The 18449-nt window shown below is 37.5% G+C and overlaps 3 protein-coding genes across 6 annotated transcripts; 2 read left to right on the top strand and 1 right to left on the bottom strand.

Annotated features, from left to right (window-relative positions):
* The first annotated feature begins 30 nt into the window (after window positions 1-30).
* On the top strand, window positions 31-9641 carry p120ctn (adherens junction protein p120). 4 transcript variants are annotated; one of them, XM_090178911.1, is made up of 16 exons: window positions 31-356; window positions 706-1003; window positions 1080-1252; window positions 1671-1745; window positions 2302-2343; window positions 2895-3298; window positions 3363-3803; window positions 3873-4199; window positions 4277-4533; window positions 4601-4717; window positions 4776-5211; window positions 5271-5747; window positions 5824-6056; window positions 6125-6481; window positions 6549-6659; window positions 7666-9641. In XM_090178911.1, exons 2-16 carry the CDS (start codon window positions 788-790, stop codon window positions 7831-7833), a joined length of 3834 nt encoding a protein of 1277 aa, XP_090035037.1. In that variant the 5' UTR covers window positions 31-356; window positions 706-787; the 3' UTR covers window positions 7834-9641. The 4 variants fall into 4 exon arrangements, with proteins under 4 accessions (XP_090035037.1, XP_090035038.1, XP_090035039.1 ...); XM_090178912.1 differs by lacking the exon at window positions 2302-2343; XM_090178913.1 differs by lacking the exon at window positions 1671-1745 and having other exon boundaries at window positions 32-356.
* Window positions 9642-9732: 91 nt separating this feature from the next.
* grp (serine/threonine-protein kinase grp) lies at window positions 9733-11297 on the bottom strand. Its single transcript, XM_090178808.1, has one exon. It carries the CDS (start codon window positions 11242-11244, stop codon window positions 9781-9783), a length of 1464 nt encoding a protein of 487 aa, XP_090034934.1. The 5' UTR covers window positions 11245-11297; the 3' UTR covers window positions 9733-9780.
* Window positions 11298-14370: 3073 nt separating this feature from the next.
* On the top strand, window positions 14371-18361 carry LOC149942726 (sodium-dependent glucose transporter 1A-like). Its single transcript, XM_090179796.1, has 4 exons — window positions 14371-14589; window positions 15447-15573; window positions 15695-15856; window positions 16319-18361. The coding sequence occupies exons 1-4, from the start codon at window positions 14479-14481 to the stop codon at window positions 17464-17466; spliced, it is 1548 nt and encodes a 515-aa protein (XP_090035922.1). The 5' UTR covers window positions 14371-14478; the 3' UTR covers window positions 17467-18361.
* The last annotated feature ends 88 nt before the right edge of the window (window positions 18362-18449 follow it).

Here is an 18449-nt window from a genome sequence, read left to right as displayed (position 1 = left end):
ACTTAAGCCCCCCCTGTTTCACCTCAAAAATGGGAAGAGGGGAGACGGAAACCGAAAGGTCTCGGGGAGTGGCTTGATTAATAATTTTCCTATTTGACCCCTCCGGGCATTTTGGCCTTTTTTAAGGCGAGTGACTCCTCTTATCAAACTTCGAGAAGTTCGACGTGAACGTGAAGTGGCACCGAACCTCACCGTGGCATTTTTCGAAGCCCGAGCATAAAAAAATCGTTTTGTCAAAACGAAAATGGTGGAAATGTTTCAAATTTATTGACTGGCTTTATTTCACGTGTATTGTTGAGATATATTTTTAATAATTATCGAATTTTTTTATAAATTTGTTTGGCGAACATAAATGGGTAAGTTTAAAGCTTTTTAAAATAGAATAAATTACGAATTTAAGGTTTATTTTAATAATTCTATATAGACCAAGGCCCAAAAGTGACTTTTAACTAAGCCTCTGCCTCCCTTATTAACTATTAACCTAGCTGAAGCTGGCTGTAATTGTTTCTTTCAATATTTTTTATGTTTGTGCCATAAATAATTATTAATTAATTTTATGATAATTTAATAATTTTTTAAATTGTCTTATTTGTGTAAATTAACAGAGCGTATTACATTTGACTACTTTCTTATTGCCCTGTAGTACTAGTCACGTTCTAAGTGTATCTAATCTATCTATTAATTTGAATTTTTCTAAATCAATAGGGACATTTTGGTTGTTCTTGTGTTCCAGTGCAACGTTGCACCGGAGCATTTTAAATAGAAAAATGCGCTATTTAATCTAAACATGCCAACTGGAGAAGTTCGCACTAGAAAAGTTTCTGATTATTGCAATAGTTCCGATGGTACATGGCTGTCAAACTATTCTACTTTTCAATTATATCTCGCAAATGCCACAGCTATATCAGTGTTGCGGTCTGTCAAAGAACAGGAAGCTCATTTTGAAGAACTTTCTAAAGCTTTGGAAATTGAAAGACAGTGTGTAGCTAATCAATTGGAAAAAGTAAAAATTAAATTATTCTTTCGCATTAAATGGCTTATGTAAATCTTGGATTTTTCTGACACTTTCTTCATTTTAGTATAAGAACTCTCAAGAGTTTGGGAGTTTTGGTAGTTTATCCAAACGAATCAACAAACCTTTGGAGGAAGAAGATTTTTTTAATTTCTACAAGCTTTCGCCTCTCAGCCAAAGCGTTGATAGCTTACTGAGAAATTCTAAAAGCCAGCACAGTATGGCTGATACCCATCATCTGTGAGTTAAACTTCTTACTTAATTTTATTGGAATAAGAGACAGCCGCTATGCGAAGTATAGGGCTTTCTGAAATCTTGGTTAAAGATCTTCTTTTTTCTTGCCTTTTAGAATATACTACATGTAGTGAATAGGTTTCTTTCTTGTTCTAATGTAGGTTTGGTTTTTTCATGTCATTGCTAGCTTTTCTTTTACGCTTTCAATTTATGCGTTTATTAATCTTAAAACATTTGGTCAATCGCGCTACGTGTACTTTTTAAAAATAGTCTTACAATTTTTAGCCCCATTTTCGTATTGCATGAGCGTTGTATTGCCCGTTTCCTTCCAACCCTAATTGCGTGAAGCTTATTTTGACTCTCCCAATCCTGAGTCGCTTTCCTTCTCTCCCACCTCTGCCTGGCTTTACTAACACCGTAATAGCATCATCAACCGTAAAACAGAATCGACAGTTGAAGAAGAGAGAACTCGAATAGAGCGTTTGGAAGAAGTCCAAAGGTTAGTTATATACGAGGTCATATCTTGTCTTCCAGAAAAAAACACTGAAAGGACTCTTTTGCCAGAATTTCCAGTTGTAACATTCCTGCTGAGCATGCATGGCTTTATTGATATCAACATATTTCATAAGATTAATATAATATTGGGTCTCTTTAAATTAAATTTTCATATAGTTATTTTAAACTAATACTTTGTCCCCAAAGAAATATGTCCGTAGAGGTTCGATAATTTCATACTCTGCTACTCTTAATTTAGTAGTATTTTAAATACTATTCAGTAGGCCTTATGGAGCTGCAGGGGTTCTTACACAGACATTTTTGCTTAATGACCTCTAAACATTCGGATTTTACAAGAGATATAGTGTAAAAATTTCTGTGTTTAAAACGAGTGTTCTGGTTTGAATGGGTATAAGCTCTGAATGATTCTTGATTGTTTTATTCTTGGTTCAAGAATACCCTCGGTTCAAGAATAAGTGTACGTGACTTGGAAGCGCGTAGGAGGTCTTCAATCATAATAATTATCTCATATTTCATCACGCTCATTTACTTTCATTTAGACTGTATTACCCAGAGCAAGGGACTGATATTCGACACTACATGTAAGTTGTTTTCATACCAATCAGAGTGCAGTTGCAGTTTGGCGAAAAATCCAACCAATAAAATTGTCAGAAAGAGTTTTGGTGAAATCATTGTGTGTGTGAATTTTTGGACCTATGAGTGTATCAAATTTCATTGCTTGATGAAGCTTTTCATTATAAATTCACACCCATCTCATCCATAAATAGACCCCCATTTTTACCCGCATTTGGGCAGGTTTCCTCGCATTTATTTGCTTGCATACGATACAGTGGAACAAACTGCCTAGTTTATTTTTCACAGCACCAATAATCTGTCTTGTTTCACCTTTTATTATATTGTTTTGTATATCTTTTTTTTTATTGAGTTGATAAAATTTGTGAGAATCCTTAAGTGACAGCGGACACCTTTAAAGGGTTGTATTGGGTGAATTTCTTCCAATGAGCACGTATGTTTCATAACTGTGGCCGTTATATCCGTAACCATGTCTTGCGTGATTGGCTGATTGTACTTGTTGATGATTCTGGGCATAAGCTTTGAATTTGCTTAATGTGTAAATTTTTTTTCGTTCTAGTCAAAGCCAAGATGTGGCCCCTCAAGAGTCATATAGTGTTAGTTATCAGATGCTAACTACGACGAATGGGCATAACAATATTGACGAAGGAAGTTTGGGAGGAGGCGGAGCTGACATTTCTCCCAGTTCGTCTCAGCTCTCAGTTGGTGGAGGCATGTCCGAAAATGCGCAACTAATTAGCCGTAGCACAGCTCAAACCAAAACGCAGCAAGTCAAGACTGTCACGAAAGTTATCACAACCCGAGAGGTCCGTCACATAGGACCTGATGGTTTACCAATGGATTATCCACCTCCAGGATCAATCTATGGCAGTGTCGGAGGAGGACCAGCAGTCCCAGGTGGAGATTATGGAACATACCCCTTTACTGGCACAGGGGGCCATGATTACGGTACATATGACTCTGGTAAGCTATTTTGTAACCATATTACTAAGGGAATGGCACATTTTAACTATTTCTCCCCCTTTAGGTCGACCACCAAGTCCTGGTGGACAAGTTCCTGCTCACGCTTTTGGTCCTGGTGACTATGGCTCATCTCATTATGGATCAACACCCTCTCCTGCTGGGCCTAACATAGGGAGCCCTAGAAGCTACGATTATTACAGTCCACATCCTGGAGGTGCTCCTCCGCATCATCCTAAATATCCTGGTGATTACAGAGACTATCAAGACTATCCAGCACAACCCCCTTCCCCACCATCGGCTACATCTGAATCCCCACCTCCCAGAAGAGCAGTTCCCCAGGCTCCTAGATCAGTGGATGGCCTAGGCCCAACGCCCGATGGTAGGCATTTAGGAATGCCCCCTACGCAAGGCTACGAAGATCTAGGCCCCTCCATGGGACCAGGCAGTCTTCACAGAAGTTCTCTCTACCACCCTAGCCCTTCGCCAGGTCCGGGAGATCTGTTCTGTAAGACTTTCGAAATTAACTTCAATTTGCTAAAAGATTGATTTATTTTAATATCATACTCTTTATTAGCTCCTTATGGTTATACTACTGGTCCTCAAATGACCCCACCAACGTCAACAGGGCTACCGACCTATTCCCCTTTTGAAGTTGCTCCACCTCAGGGTTACCTTGACCGCCGTCCAAGCTATGATGATCATCCCCAAAATCAACAGCCTAATTCCCGACCTAATGTTACTTATGGAACAGCTCAACATCCAGGATCTCCTCCAACTATATATAACGACAATTCCAGTTTGCTTCCCCCGGATGAAGTCTCAATACCATCTCAGCTTCTTCAACCGAGACACTCCCCACATCCTTTAGACTTTGAACACATGGGTGAAGGGGAAAATAGAGGTTCTTGTCAAATTAACTTAATTTTAATTATTTTGTATACCGTTTCTTAATTTGTTTTCCTTTTTGTAATGAAACAGATGTTAGGTGGCGAGATCCCGATCTTCATGAAGTAATCGAATTTCTTGGTCATCCCAATAATGTGGTCAGGGCAAATGCAGCAGCTTACTTGCAGCATCTTTGCTTCATGGATGACAACATGAAACAAAAAACCCGGGCTCTGGGTGGTATTCCCCCGTTGATAGAACTAGTTAATCAAGAAATACCTGAAATTCAGAGAAATGCTTGCGGGGCATTAAGAAACCTTTCGTATGGTAGACAAAACGATGAAAACAAAGTTAGTTTTCCGTGTTTTCGGTTGTCTATTGGTATGGAAAGCTGATTTTCAATTAATATAATTACAGCGAGCTTTTAGAAGTGCTGGTGGTATTCCCACTTTAGTGAGGCTGCTAAGAAAAACTCCGGACAATGAAATCAGGGAATTAGTCACGGGAATTTTATGGAATTTATCTTCTTGCGAGGTAAGTTAATACTTATAATCATTCTTAATTTATAATAAAATGCTTTTCATCTGACCAGGACCTGAAAAGAACGATAATCGATGATGCCCTTAGTGTCTTAGTCAATCACATCATAATACCCCAGTCTGGCTGGGATCGACACAGGGATCCTAATGATGTCCATCAAGTATCTGGTGCTATGAAGGGTCAGGAAATCTATTGGTCTACCGTTTTTCGTAATGCCAGCGGGGTTTTACGCAATGTGAGCTCAGCTGGAGAGTACGCTCGAAGGAAATTGAGAGAATGCGAGGGTCTAGTAGATGCCTTGTTGCATTTAGTCAGAGCAGCTATTGGAAAAAATGATATGGATAATAAAAGTGTGGAAAACTGCATATGTATTCTACGGAATCTGTCATACAGATGTCAAGAAGTTGAGGATCCGGATTACGACAGGCACGCACCACCTTCCACAACCGCAACTAGTCCTCAATCAAGAGCGGTTGCAGGCTTAAAAGGTACTTTCACTGATAATTGTACAGAATCTTACCACTTTTGTTTATAAATCGTTTACCAGTAGCAGTTGGGGACAATTTGGGATGTTTCGGTGCGAGCAAGAAAAAGAAGGAAATGCAGCAGAACACCTCTTCTAGCGGAAGCGGTGATAAACAGACTGGCCGCAAAGAGGGTCCAGCCTCACCTTCCGGGGCTGGTGCGTCTGGTGGGCCACTAGGTGGTAGTAACACTCCACGACCGCGATCAGACCCTCCAAGAGGAATGGAACTGTTATGGCAACCCGAGGTGGTACAACCATATTTAGCTCTGCTCTCCGAATGCTCCAATCCCGAAACACTGGAGGCAGCTGCTGGGGCTATTCAGAACCTGGCCGCCTGTTATTGGCAGCCAAGTGTGGATGTCAGAGCAGCTGTTCGTAAAGAAAAGGGTTTACCCATTTTAGTAGAACTTTTGAGGATGGAAGTGGATAGGGTTGTATGCGCAGTAGCAACGGCTTTAAGGAACCTAGCTATGGACCACCGTAACAAAGAGCTTATTGGTAATTAATTTCTTCTGAATGACAAAGTTGAAGTGTTAAGATAATACTTTATTGTGTTTTTCTTTTAATTCAACAGGGAAACACGCCATGGATGACTTAGTTAAAAAGCTGCCCAATGGTGACCCTCAGCATGATTCTGGAACCTCTGATGACACAATTGCAGCTGTTTTAGCAACATTAAATGAAGTCATAGTTAAAAACTGCGATTTTGCTCATTCCTTATTGGAAGCACGTGGTGTTCAGAGACTGACTTATTTAATGAAGCAAAGGGGAAGATATTCTCCCAGAGTTGTCAAGTTTGCTTCGCAAGTAAGACAATTATATTGACTATTTACAAGCACGTTTTTATATCAATTCCATTTTACACTTTGCTTTAGCTTTTGTATAACATGTGGCAACATCAAGAATTGAGAGACGTTTACAAAAAGGCTGGTTGGAAAGAGTCACATTTTGTCAGCCGGTCGATGATGAGTGCGAATAGAAATGCCAACTACTCTGGAGGGAAAGGCGCTGGAGGAACCAACTCTTCGTCATCTTCCCCAGCTTCCAGCGCAAATAACACATTAAATAGGCCAATTAGCACTCAGGGAGGCACTAAATACGAAGACAGAACGCTACCAAGAGGGGGTGGAAGAGACCAGAATAACTCATTGGGAAACGTTGGCCATCACGACATGTCTAATCAGCACCACCAACATATGGGAGGGCCAATGGGACCGGGCTATTATTCACAGGTTTGCATTTCTGTAAATTTTATAAATACATTAATACACTTTTAACTATTGGTTTGTCATTTTTTAGAATACGGATGAAATGCCTTTAAGTGATATGGGAGGTCACGAGGTTCCTCAGTCTACTCAACCATTACACCGACCACCAGTTGGTGGCGTGCCTATCTTTCCACCTGGACCTGTAAGATACAACTTTCGTTTTCCCCATTAGTCATTATTGCCGCAGGTTAGGGAAGAGTTTGGGAATTTTAATACCATTCTAAATTTTGAGAGCTGGTAAAAAAAGATAGGGACTAGTCAGGAATTTAATTTAGCTGGGATATCTCTTAAACTTAAATATGTTAAAAATTGTAAAATTTTGCCTTTAAAAAAATGAGTGGGAAAATTCACTTCAAATGATCAAGTGAAACCTGAAAAGTCCGGAAAAACTGTAGCAACCCTGTTAGCTTATTTAAGTAGAGTAAATTTTGAAGCTAAGGTTGATTTACAATACTAATATTCTCCCTTTAACCTTAAACCTAAACTTGCTTTTACTCTCCGCATTTTTAACTTTAGTATTTAATAGTATGTGTAGTTTTTGTGTCTATCTTGGTGAACCAAATAGTTTTAGCCGACCAATAACACGTTTGCCACTTTTTTCTTTCTTTTACCAATTTTCCATAGCCACCTCCACCACACGGCTTTTAGTCAAGATCGCAACAAGGCAACTAGAAATAACCCCCACTTTTAAAACTTCCCTTCACTCTTCTCCATCTTTTCTATATTTTTTCTGTTATTTCTTTTATAACTTTTAACAAAATACTGTGGTTTTTGATTATTTTCTAATAACATTTAAGATTTTTTAAATCCTTCTCTTTATTTTATGTTTTTTTTCCCCCATCAAATGATGTAAATATAACTTTAAATTATGTGAAATAGTATAAAATTAAATAATTCCCTAACCTCTTCATTCCCCCTGCACAACTCCTCTGCGTTAGTTCAATCTCATCGGAAGACAATAAAACTAACCAAATTCTCTTTAAGTTGACGGAAAGGGTGGGTAGATTCTAAATATATAGCGTTATTTTTCTAGTTTTTAATCGCATGGTTTTGACCCTGTTGTAGAAGCTTTGGTTTTTTTTTACCTCGCTCTATTTGTGTAAAAAAATTAGCGTTATCTCCTCTCATAATTTGATTGCTATTTGCAGACTAGCGGAGTGGGGAGTGGAGGGGTTCATTTGCCTCTGGAACCTGTCTATGCTCAAGTCAATCGGGGTGAAAAGAAAAAGAACCGTCATCACCCATCGGAAATGTCTTCCCAGGCTATGCTCTTGGATCACGAAGGGGGTGCTGCTGCCGGAGACTCCTGGGTATGAATGTTTGCGTTTGTTTGGTGGCGCGTGAAGTTAAAAATAATAAAAAGATGTGCGTCAGTGCGTGTCAGTCACAAAAAAAATTAAGAAACATATATTTAAAAGAAGAGAAAGAAAAATGCCAATATTGCAGCTACATTTGTATTTTCACAATGACCAAAAAAACAAAAAGTCCTCCTCGATTTCTAGCCTGCCTTCTCTCCTTTATTCGGAGAGACTTTTAAGGCGTATTTACCATTTTAGGATATATATTTAAAGAAACATGTGAAATGTTTTGCGTCAAAATGTGGGAATTTTACCCATGTCCCTTTCTTTTCTTTATTGGAAAAGAAATACACTAATTTTTTTGGTACTCTATATTATTGCGTAAAAGGGAAAAAAAAACAGACCAAAATATCTTTTAAAGAAAAATTGGTAATCATATTGATTTACATCTTCAAAATAAATGAATAAAAAGAGCAAATATTTGACCCGGCAATGGTCATTATGTGACAGTTTTGATCTCGAGAGGCACAAACATGAGAGAAAAAAGTCGAGTTTTATTCGTGTTTAGAATTTTTTCAAATCTTTGAAAATCATAGACAATGATTTCATTCCAAGTGACAAAATAATGTGCCAATATGTTTTTTGTAAACGGAAGGCATTTGATGAATAGATTTTCAAGTTAATATTTGGCCCGTCACTTTTACACCCCCACCAGATCCTCCTTTATCGCCAGTTTCACTAGTAAATAAGATGATTTGAATTTGATTTTAATAGTATACAAATATATTTAAAACGTATTTTCCCCTTTCAAAATGTTTTAAGCAGAATTTATTCTATTTGAGTGGTTATTAATAGCGTGGCAGATAAAACTAGCATCCTATTAAAATCAATAACTCAAATTTTTATTACACTTTGTTTATTCGGGAAACACCGCCAAAATTAGGGTTTGCAGAAATAAAATGATACTGGTAATTATATTGCGCTAGTGTTAAAATTATTTTTTTTTAATATAAAAGAGAAAATCAAGGACTTAATTTTTCAAACTTAATTTTAAACCTCTTAAATAATAACCTGACCAATAATAAGGATGATGTAACCCCAATTTAAGTTCAGGTTATTTTTGAGGGATAAATACTTTTGTCCATCACTTATGCAATGCTAAACATTTTGAATGTGAAAATGCTCCTAACTACTTTTTGCTTCAAATTGAAAAAAAGGAACATTTATTGTCAAATTATAAAGTAAGGATCAATCTTATGGTGCTTTGTTTTACTTTTTTTGGAAACTACTTTAAAAAGCGCAAATGGTTTTTCTACCAATTTTTTTAAAAGGTTATTTTTACCCACAAAAGTGTTTTTGCTACTTTGGTCTCAGAATTGTTTTAGTCAGTTAAGCGTTTTGCAGTTAAATTATTTGTTGATTTAATTGAATATACCTACTTCATCATGACAATGGCTGTATAAGAATTTTTTGTACAGGATAATACTTTAGATAAAAAAATGAAAAAATTTAAAAACTCTACGAAGAGTTATTGTAAAGGAAATTTTTTTGGTAAACTTGTACATGACAATTATGGTAAAGTACGTATATTATACTCTGTTGGTTTTTAAGGAATTGAATTTAATTGTAATGTTATTTTACATGGATGAAAACAACTCAGTAGACCCGCAGTTATTGGTTAAACTTATTTTTAGAACTAGCGAGTTTCAATTGAGTCTACAATTATAGTTAAAAAAACTCCAATGGTAATGTTAATGTAAATGGCGTTTTGTAATATTCTTATTCATGTATAGTTTTCGTCAACATTTCAATTATTAAAAATTAAAAAGCCATTTAGATTTGTTTTCTATTATTTTAAGAGTTTGAAAAAACTGGAAAAAAATAGGTCTATTGTTTAGAACAAGATTTTTTATTGAGTTAAAAACTATACAGTGTTAAAATGCCGTATTTCAGGAATATATTTTGTTAAGGCAAAGTATTAGTAGCAATGGCTATTGGCCAGGTGACTGGACCCTTGGAAACAATATCAGCCAAATGTTCCTTTAACTTAAGGAACTGCCTTTTGAACTCTAAACCATCACCCCTGGAAAGTCTGAAATCAACTAGGACACTGTCGTTCATTTCAATGAGAAAAGCCTTGAATACGAGTTGCATTTGTCTCTTGTCTCGGATGGTGATGGTCAACTGACAAGGAGTTACTTCTTTCCAGCTGTAAGCTAGTGTATCAAGGGCTTTCTTGAGATCGTGAAGGGTGTCTTGCAGTTTGGTTTTAGCAAAGAACCTGGTCATCCTCTTCACCAGTCTTTGGAGCGGTGTTTGAGAGGAACTTAATTGAGTACAGGTAGTGTTGGCCATCATTTGGGAACTAATAATATAATTATCAGGACGGGTTGGCTGAGAGAAACTGAGACCTCGGGTTGGATCCCCAATGACTTTTCCTTCATATGGCACCAAGCCTTCTTTGACAAACGTAATTTCTTTGTAACACCTTTGAGGTTCTGGCTGAGAAATGGATAATCTGGTGACCAAACCTTCAGTTGCATGAGCTACTGCGTCAGAGTCGCAACGCAACTTCTTACGAGGGCTATTATCACCATTATCCAACCAAGATCTTGACATATTCTTGATTTTCAGATTCTTGACAAACCACTGGTGTTTCTTTATTTGCTGAATGGTGTATCTTTTGGAAGGCATGGGCATCATGATTTTTCTCAACAATGTTAATATTAAGTCATTTATTTTAGTCCAAGGTGAACATTTCAAATGGCACTCTTTCCAATCACAGAATTCTTTACAGTCATAAGTCGGCTTATCCCAAGGTAGTTCACCTGCCAGCAAAGTAACTAAAATCACTCCACAACTCCAAATATCAGCCGTTTCAGCGTGATAATCTTTAACCAGCACTTCCGGAGCGATGTAAGGAAGTGTGCCGCATCTTTTGCTAAGAAGTCTTTCTACACCTTTATGTCGAAACACTGTAGCCAATCCAAAATCTGAAATTTTTAAATTATCCTCTTCATCTAGAAGCAAATTTTCAGGTTTCAAATCTCTGTGAGCAATTCCTCTACCATGAAGGTATTCAACACCAGCCATAAGTTGACGAAAATATTTCTGGGCATCAGCTTCTGGCATTCCCATATCAGGTTCAATACGATCAAAGAGTTCTCCTCCTGATGCATACTGAAGAAATATATACTGTTTACTACGATCTCTTCTTTGGCCGAAGTATTGTATAATGTTGGGGTGAGTGACCATTTTGTGTATGCATATTTCTTTCCTAATTATTCCCTCGGCACCTTTTATCTGATCTAAGTTAAGAACTTTGACAGCCACAGCTTCTTGAGTATTTTGATTTACGATTAGTTGAACTTCTCCAAAAGCACCCTCTCCGAGAGTTCGCAACAAGTTCCACCCTTCAACAAATTCCATAGTAATTATGGTTTAATTACATAATAACAATTACAACTTTACAAGAAGTCACAAAATCAGACCATGGACATAGTCAAAAACCGCGGGAAAACAGTAATAAAAATTTATTACAGACAGCTACAGTGCTGCCGGGTGCTGAAAATCACAATCATTTATTTATTTGAATACATAATAGATCTTAAAAGAAATTGATTTGAAAAAATTCAACGGTTATATTGTGTAAATTAGCGCGTGCTTGCTCGGAAGGGATAATCTTATTGGCTAAGACAAATGCGGATAAATATTGCTAAGCCCACGTGATTCTATTTTATTATCAGAATAAATAATTACACGTGCGACGAAAAAATGGGCGATATCATCGAGATTCACGCGTTTTTAATTTAAAAACCCTTCCTTTTGACGGTTTTTATTTTGGAGCGAATAATTTCTTTTAGCGTCTATAGACTGCTAAGCTACTGTTACTGTCAGCAAAGATAATTTAAACTCGTACCCTAGATTCGAATACTGAGAGCTTTCCCATTGACGGTTTTGTTACAAAGCGTTTACCCTTTTCCGGCACGTGACCTCAGAAAAATCGTGCTCCATCGGTTGCGGTAAGGCGCAAACCATGGAGCGAATTTTTTTGAATTCCAGCGGGAAGTAGGTAAACGCTATCGGCAACGCGCGAGAGAGTGATTTCGAATCTATGGTACGAGTTTAAATTATCTTTGGCTACAGTAAGCTTTTGTGCAATATTACAGGTTGTGGCCATAGATATTGGAAACGTATATAAAGGTCTAGATAAAATATTTCAAAGGGAGTTAATACGGAGGTGACAGCTAGCACAAACGAGTAATTTCTGCAGGCTATCGTTATAAGGCGCTATCTATCGGTAAGAAAGCTCGTGCTATCGTCTTCTGCTTAAAAATTATACTAAAAGTCACCAACAGATGGTGTCTAAACCACTTACTACTGTCTCTACAAACCTTGAGGGGTTCCTAGAATTCGCCGCGCGGCCATCTTTGTTTGTGTCAAGAGTCTTTTAAGATAAGTAAAAAAATTAGTTGGGGTTCCACCAGAATTATGTGGATAATTTAGGGTTCCATAGCAAAATAAATTTGGGAACCGCTGGTCTAAAGACTACGGCCTGCGGAGAGGTCAAGCATTTAGGACTAAAATGCTAAGAGAGCTCGCGCTCTTGGTCACGTGCGTTCCTCGGTGTCTGCTAGGTGTCAATTCCGTATTTTATGTTAGGCTTATGGCGTTTTCCATTGGGACTGCTCCGAGCGTGATCCGGATTTGCCTTCTACGTCATCGCTCTACCACGGAGAACTCCACTAGGTGCTCGGAGGACTAGACTTCCAGCCCTCCCAATGGAATACGAATTTTTCTCGGAGTCACTTTGCTTAAAAATTGCTCTTTTTTGGTTGCCCCGTCCCTCGAGTTGGGGCAGCTCAGATCAATCCGCGAGGGAGCAACAGTGCCAATGGAAGACGTGCCTCATTTTTGGAAATTGACCTTTTGGTCCCAATGGAACACGTTTTATATTTAGGAGCGCTCAGAGGACTCCAATGGAAAACGCCATTAGACGCCCCGAAATTTATCTAGACCTTTATATACATTTCTTATATCTATGTTTGTGGCCATGGTTGTGGCCATAGAAATCTCATAGGTAACTAGAATGCTGCCGTGTAACTGGAAAATGGACCAAACGAAGTGACAGACGATAGCCAGATCTCAGCCAATCAGAGCTCAAAGAGTGGTTCTGCCAAGATTTTAATATCACGAGAGAGAATGACGTCTCCTAGCTCCAGCGATAGTTACGCGGAACCAAGGAGGATTATTATCCTCCTTGGCGGAACCACTCTACGGCCTCTCATTGGCTGAAGGTTCAAAACGAACTGGCGACAAGCTCGGCTGTAATGCAGCAGCATTCTAGTTACCTATGAGATTTATATGGTTGTGGCTTATGGACAGGCTTGGAAATAAGGGGTGGTCACTGGGTCAAAGACCAGTTTATTAATTGCTCGGACCAGTTTTTTTATTCAAAAGCTAGGGGTTCACTGATCCAGTGTCCAGTTTATTAATTCAAAATTATCTACCGTATTATTAACCTACTGGTCTACGTGACCACTTAAATAATTCAAGAGTTGGGAGACACTGGCCAAATAGACCAGTTTATAAATATACCTTATTTCCAAGCCTGCTTATGGAGATATGGCAATAATATGATATAGAAGAAGAAAAAAAACAAACAAAAACAAATAAAATACGTTAAACATGAGAAAAAAAGAAAAAATGTGAAGGCAATAATACAAAGTTACAAACAGGGGATAAATGGGAACAGGGCGGGGTTACTGAGAGTCTATGAGAGGGTTTCTAATGTTGCGTCGGACCATTGGGCGTGAGGTGCAGTGGAGTACATCGCTGGGTAATTTATTCCACAAGGTAATTGTACGGACGGAAAAGTGCCATTGACCACGGACATGAGGTTTGACTATCTTGGCATATTGACCTCTCATTTTTCGAAAAGTGGCGAAGTTGAAGAAAGTATCTGCCTTTAAGGCAGAGTTACCAGTCCAGATATTCCAGAGTTGGGCAAGGTCGTTGACAGTATGTCGCAATAGTGGCGCGTCAATGGCAAGTTCAATGAGTTCCGCATCTCAGGCGTATCGGTTTCAAGCCCTTTTACTAGCTTGGTGAATTGGTTGTGGGCTTTGGTCAGTTGGTCTCTATCTCCAGCCATCTGTGGGCTCCAAACCTCCGAGGCATAATTTATTTGAGGAAGCACTAGTGACTGGTATAGGGTACGTATCAGGCACGGGGACCGAAAATAGAAGGAGCGCCTGGTTAGGCCCGTCAAAGAATTTATTCTCTTGACAACCTTTGTCGTGTGATGGGAGAAGGTGAGTGTTCATATTCCTAGGTAGCTGTGTCAAATTGCATTACTGCCAGATGCCAGGAAATACGTTCGATTTTAGGAGTAGAAATAAGTCAAAATCCGCAATTTCATTGGCTGTGAGAAGCTGAGAGCGCAACGCTTTTATCATTTCTGGTCATTATGACTAGTGAACCCCCCCAGATTCCATTTAATTTATTGGTCATAACCCAAAATAATCTGGTCTTTGACCGACGCAACATTGGCAACGCTGTTCGGTAGTCTGCTAAAATTTGAAGACCCATTAATTTTGTTTTCGACACCAAGCGTGGTTCTTTCCTTGCTGGCTGCAGTTTCTTCGAATCTTGCAATTAATTATGAGTAGCGATGAAAATTATGAAATCAAAGGGTCCAAATACTGTTCATTAAGCGTATTAACAGTCAAGTACCTTAAAACTGCAAATATTTATCTGTCGTTTTTAGGATTGGTAAGTTTGTTTTGGTTTTTTTCCCTTTGTTGTTCAAGAGCTAGGGCTAGCTTAACAGCTCTGAGATTGTATGGTCAATCAGTCAAAAGTTAGGAAAGGTATAAACATAATGTAACTTGAAAATAGTGCTTAGAAATTAAATAATATTACAGAGTTTGTAGTAAAATTTTGATAAATTAAATTAATAATTATATTAAATGAAGTAGCCAAAGTGGAAAACAGGGAGGTAACAGGAGAGCTTGCAAAAACAGCAATTTATATAGTAAAAAATATTATAAAGGAGGGGGAAAACAAGTATATAAAAGCTAAGTTTAAGATGAGAGGCCTAGACGTGTCTTTAACTGAATTTTAAAATGAGAAATGGACCTAAGGGAGACGAGCTCTTCAGGTAAAGCGTTCCAAAGTGGAATGACTCTCCTGAAAAAAGACTGACCCATAGTATCTTAATTAAATTGATTTAAAAACAGCTTCCTAGAATGACCCGAGTCCCTTTGGCTTTATCCAAATATTGAAAATAGAGTTGCTTTGAGTCACGAAATCTAAATTTCTAATGAAGCCCAGGGGTAGTTGGAGTACGCTCAGTCTTGACACCTGGTTTATTACTGTGATAAACAAGGGTTTTTAAGGCCTTAGTCTTTCATTATTAGCTTCTGAAAACACTATTTCTTTTTATTACCATGGTCCAAGTGTCTTTTCTTTAAAAATAAATTTTAAAGTAAGTTTTTTTTATTACTGGTAACTGAATTTTATATTGTTCATTAAGACAAACTCAACATTTTTCTGCTCATTCCCCCAAGTTTTTATAAAAGCATTTTCAATGCACCTAATGAGTGTTACATGTTTGTTTCATGATTTAGGGGCTATGTATAGCAGTGGTAGGACCTACGTTACTGGACTTGGCTTCAAATGTTGATGTTTCAACTCAAAAAATAACATCAATATATGCTTGTAGATCTGTTGGCTACTTGTCAGGAGCTTTAATTGGTAATTTGAAATTTTTCATATCAATGATAGATTTCTTAACATTTATTGCGTAGAACTATTATGGTAATTTGGTTTTACTCCTACTCAGAAGTTGCAATTAATTGAATTATATTTGTTTCAGGCGGAATTATATTTGATCGTTTTCATAATAGACAATTAATCTACATAATAATGTCGACAATAGGGACAATTATGAGTTTTGCTATGCCTTGGTGTACAAGCTTGGTTCTTTTAGCCATTTGCATGCTAGTGAGCGGATTTGGCTTGGGAACTTTGGATACTGGTGAGTTTAAATTTCAATCAATATTTCATGATGTGAATTACCTAACATAATTATGGGCTTATTAGATAAAGTACTATAGTGATCTGTTAACATATGGTTGTATATAATTAGCAGGTGCTAAATTAGTTTAAACAGTGATGTCCAGCTATTTTAAGTTGAAGGATAAATCTGAGATATGAAATTATGACGAACCAAAATTAAAAATTGACCTTCGCTAAGCCAACATTGGAATACATTTTTATTTAGAATTGACTAAACACTTAACAGTATTTAATAATAATGTATCTTAGTCAGGTTATGTCTATTTTGCTTTAATGCATTTAACCCAAGATGAATATAAACCTCTCACTATTGTCCACTGCTAATGCGCACACCTTTCCCACTTCCTCCGCGTGCACCAGTTTGCTAATTTCCATGCTTCAAAAACCTCTTTACTGATTGGTTTTAACACGATATTTGCAGCAGGTAACGTGTGGTGCCTAAATATTTGGACGAAGCAAAGTGGGCCGTACATGCAAGCCTTGCATTTTCTCTTTGGTTTGGGCGCTCTATTGGCGCCTCTCATTGCTGAACCCTTTCTACAACCTTTGGTACGAGACTCGCCTCAATTTAGTCCCAGTCTCAGTAACGTAACATCGCAAGATATAAATTCTTCATTGATCCAATTAGAGCTTGAATCTGTCTCGAATTTAACTAACACAGCCCTAATGTATCCAAACCAGCCACATGATGATGGATATTATATAATTAACGCGTATGCTATTATTAGTGCATTTTTAGCGCTGACAACTTTGTCTATTGTGACCGTGACCATCATTGCACCGTACGATCATGAAAGCAAAGTTGCCAAAGCTGCTGCCAAAAACGCCAAGAAACCTACCGCTTTCGTTATAACCTTCATTATCTTCTGTTTCTGTTTTTACGTGATCTATGGTGGCATGGAGGTAGCATTTGGTCAACTTATTATGACATTCGCGGTACGTGGTAGTTTGTTGCTATCTAAATCCACTGGTTCTTTCATGACGTCAGCTTTTTGGGGGTCCTTTACTTTGGGTCGAGGCTTGTCCATTTTCTGGGCCACCAAATTCACCCCCTTTTCTATGCTCGTTGTGGATTTTGTAATGATTAACCTTGGTAGCCTGCTATTGGTTCTATTTGCTGAAACCAATCAAGTGGTGCTATGGATTGGAATTGTCTTGAATGGTCTGGGTATGGCGTCAGTGTATGCCTCCTTCATGGCTTGGGTCGAAGAATACCTACTGATATCTAACAAGCTAGCCTCGCTTTTTGTGACTGCCCCGTCATTGGGTGAGGTTATCCTGCCCATGTTAATTGGTTTCTTCATCGATAAAATCCCAATGATGCTGATGTACATCACTTTTGGCTGTTCCGCCTTTTGCGCCATTATCTTCATTATTCTCCAAAGAATGTCTTTGGTTTTAAGAGAGCAAAATTCCAAGAACCGCTCTGAAGAAGCTGATGTGAAAATGGCTGATGTTGTGGAAAATCTACATTTAGAAGGACATGAATCTGGTGAACCTATTATAAATGGCATTGAAGGTAATAAAGTACATGTAGAGGTCTTGAATGAGAAAGGAGATCATATTTAATCATATTTAACACTTAGGTATGCAATTTTTTAGCAATTGCTTATAATATTCTTCATGCCAAATGAACAAATTTTTTATTTACGTGTTAGGGGGTTTTAGAATTAAGGTCATGTACATGTAGCTCAGTGAAAGTCAAATGATTGTTTTGTCTTCTGCAAGAATCTGTAATGTCCTTGCATTTAGGAGAACTATTTCCCATTAATTTTATAAACCAAATCGGTACTTGAGTGATATCTATTATAACTTTGTTATTTTCAAGAGCTGATAAGCACCCTTGTTTATGTACCAAGTGTGCAACCGGTGATTAAGTGTGATAGGAAAAAAAAAATGTGCCATTAATCAATAAGACCTTGGTTAAATATTTTCAACTGTACTTGAAGATTTTCTAAAGGTGATTATTTTCACTATTCTTAAATGGAAATTCCTTTTTATAAGCAAAACTATAATATTTGTATGTCTAAGGATGTTCTGACCTGAACCTTTATGGCCGTAATGTACATTATTATGAAAATTACCATATCTGAAAAACCGTCCTCAATTTTGTTTGACAAAGGTATTTTTTCTCCAAAAGAAACTTAGTTTTAAAAATTTTAAATTGTGATATAATCGGAGGAAGAATTTTATTTCTAAATTTCACGGTCTCTTGAAATTCTGATGTGTAAGAAAACTGTTCCATTGTGAAAGACTCATTTTCACTTAAATATGTGACTTGGATAATTTATTTTTTGGGAAAATTTCACTTTGTGTTTGTTTTACACCATTAAGTAAATTTTTGTGGGTAGTTTTTTCTAGTCATCTAAGCGTTTCTTGATTATGGTCTATCAAATATGAGATTACCTTTTAGTCTCTGCGAAAACATAAAATTCAGAAATGCAAATTTTTTTTCAACTCCTTGAAATTTGAGAATTAAATTTCCTACTTCATTTCTATATAGCTTGAAAATATCTTAACAAGCATTTGTTGGAAAAATAACGCCAATTTTG

Source organism: Leiobunum rupestre, chromosome 6 (assembly GCF_980474605.1).
Source record: "Leiobunum rupestre chromosome 6, qqLeiRupe1.1.hap1, whole genome shotgun sequence".
In the NCBI taxonomy this organism is placed as follows: Eukaryota; Metazoa; Arthropoda; class Arachnida; order Opiliones; family Sclerosomatidae; genus Leiobunum; species Leiobunum rupestre.
This window is presented reverse-complemented; position numbering and strand designations above follow the sequence as displayed.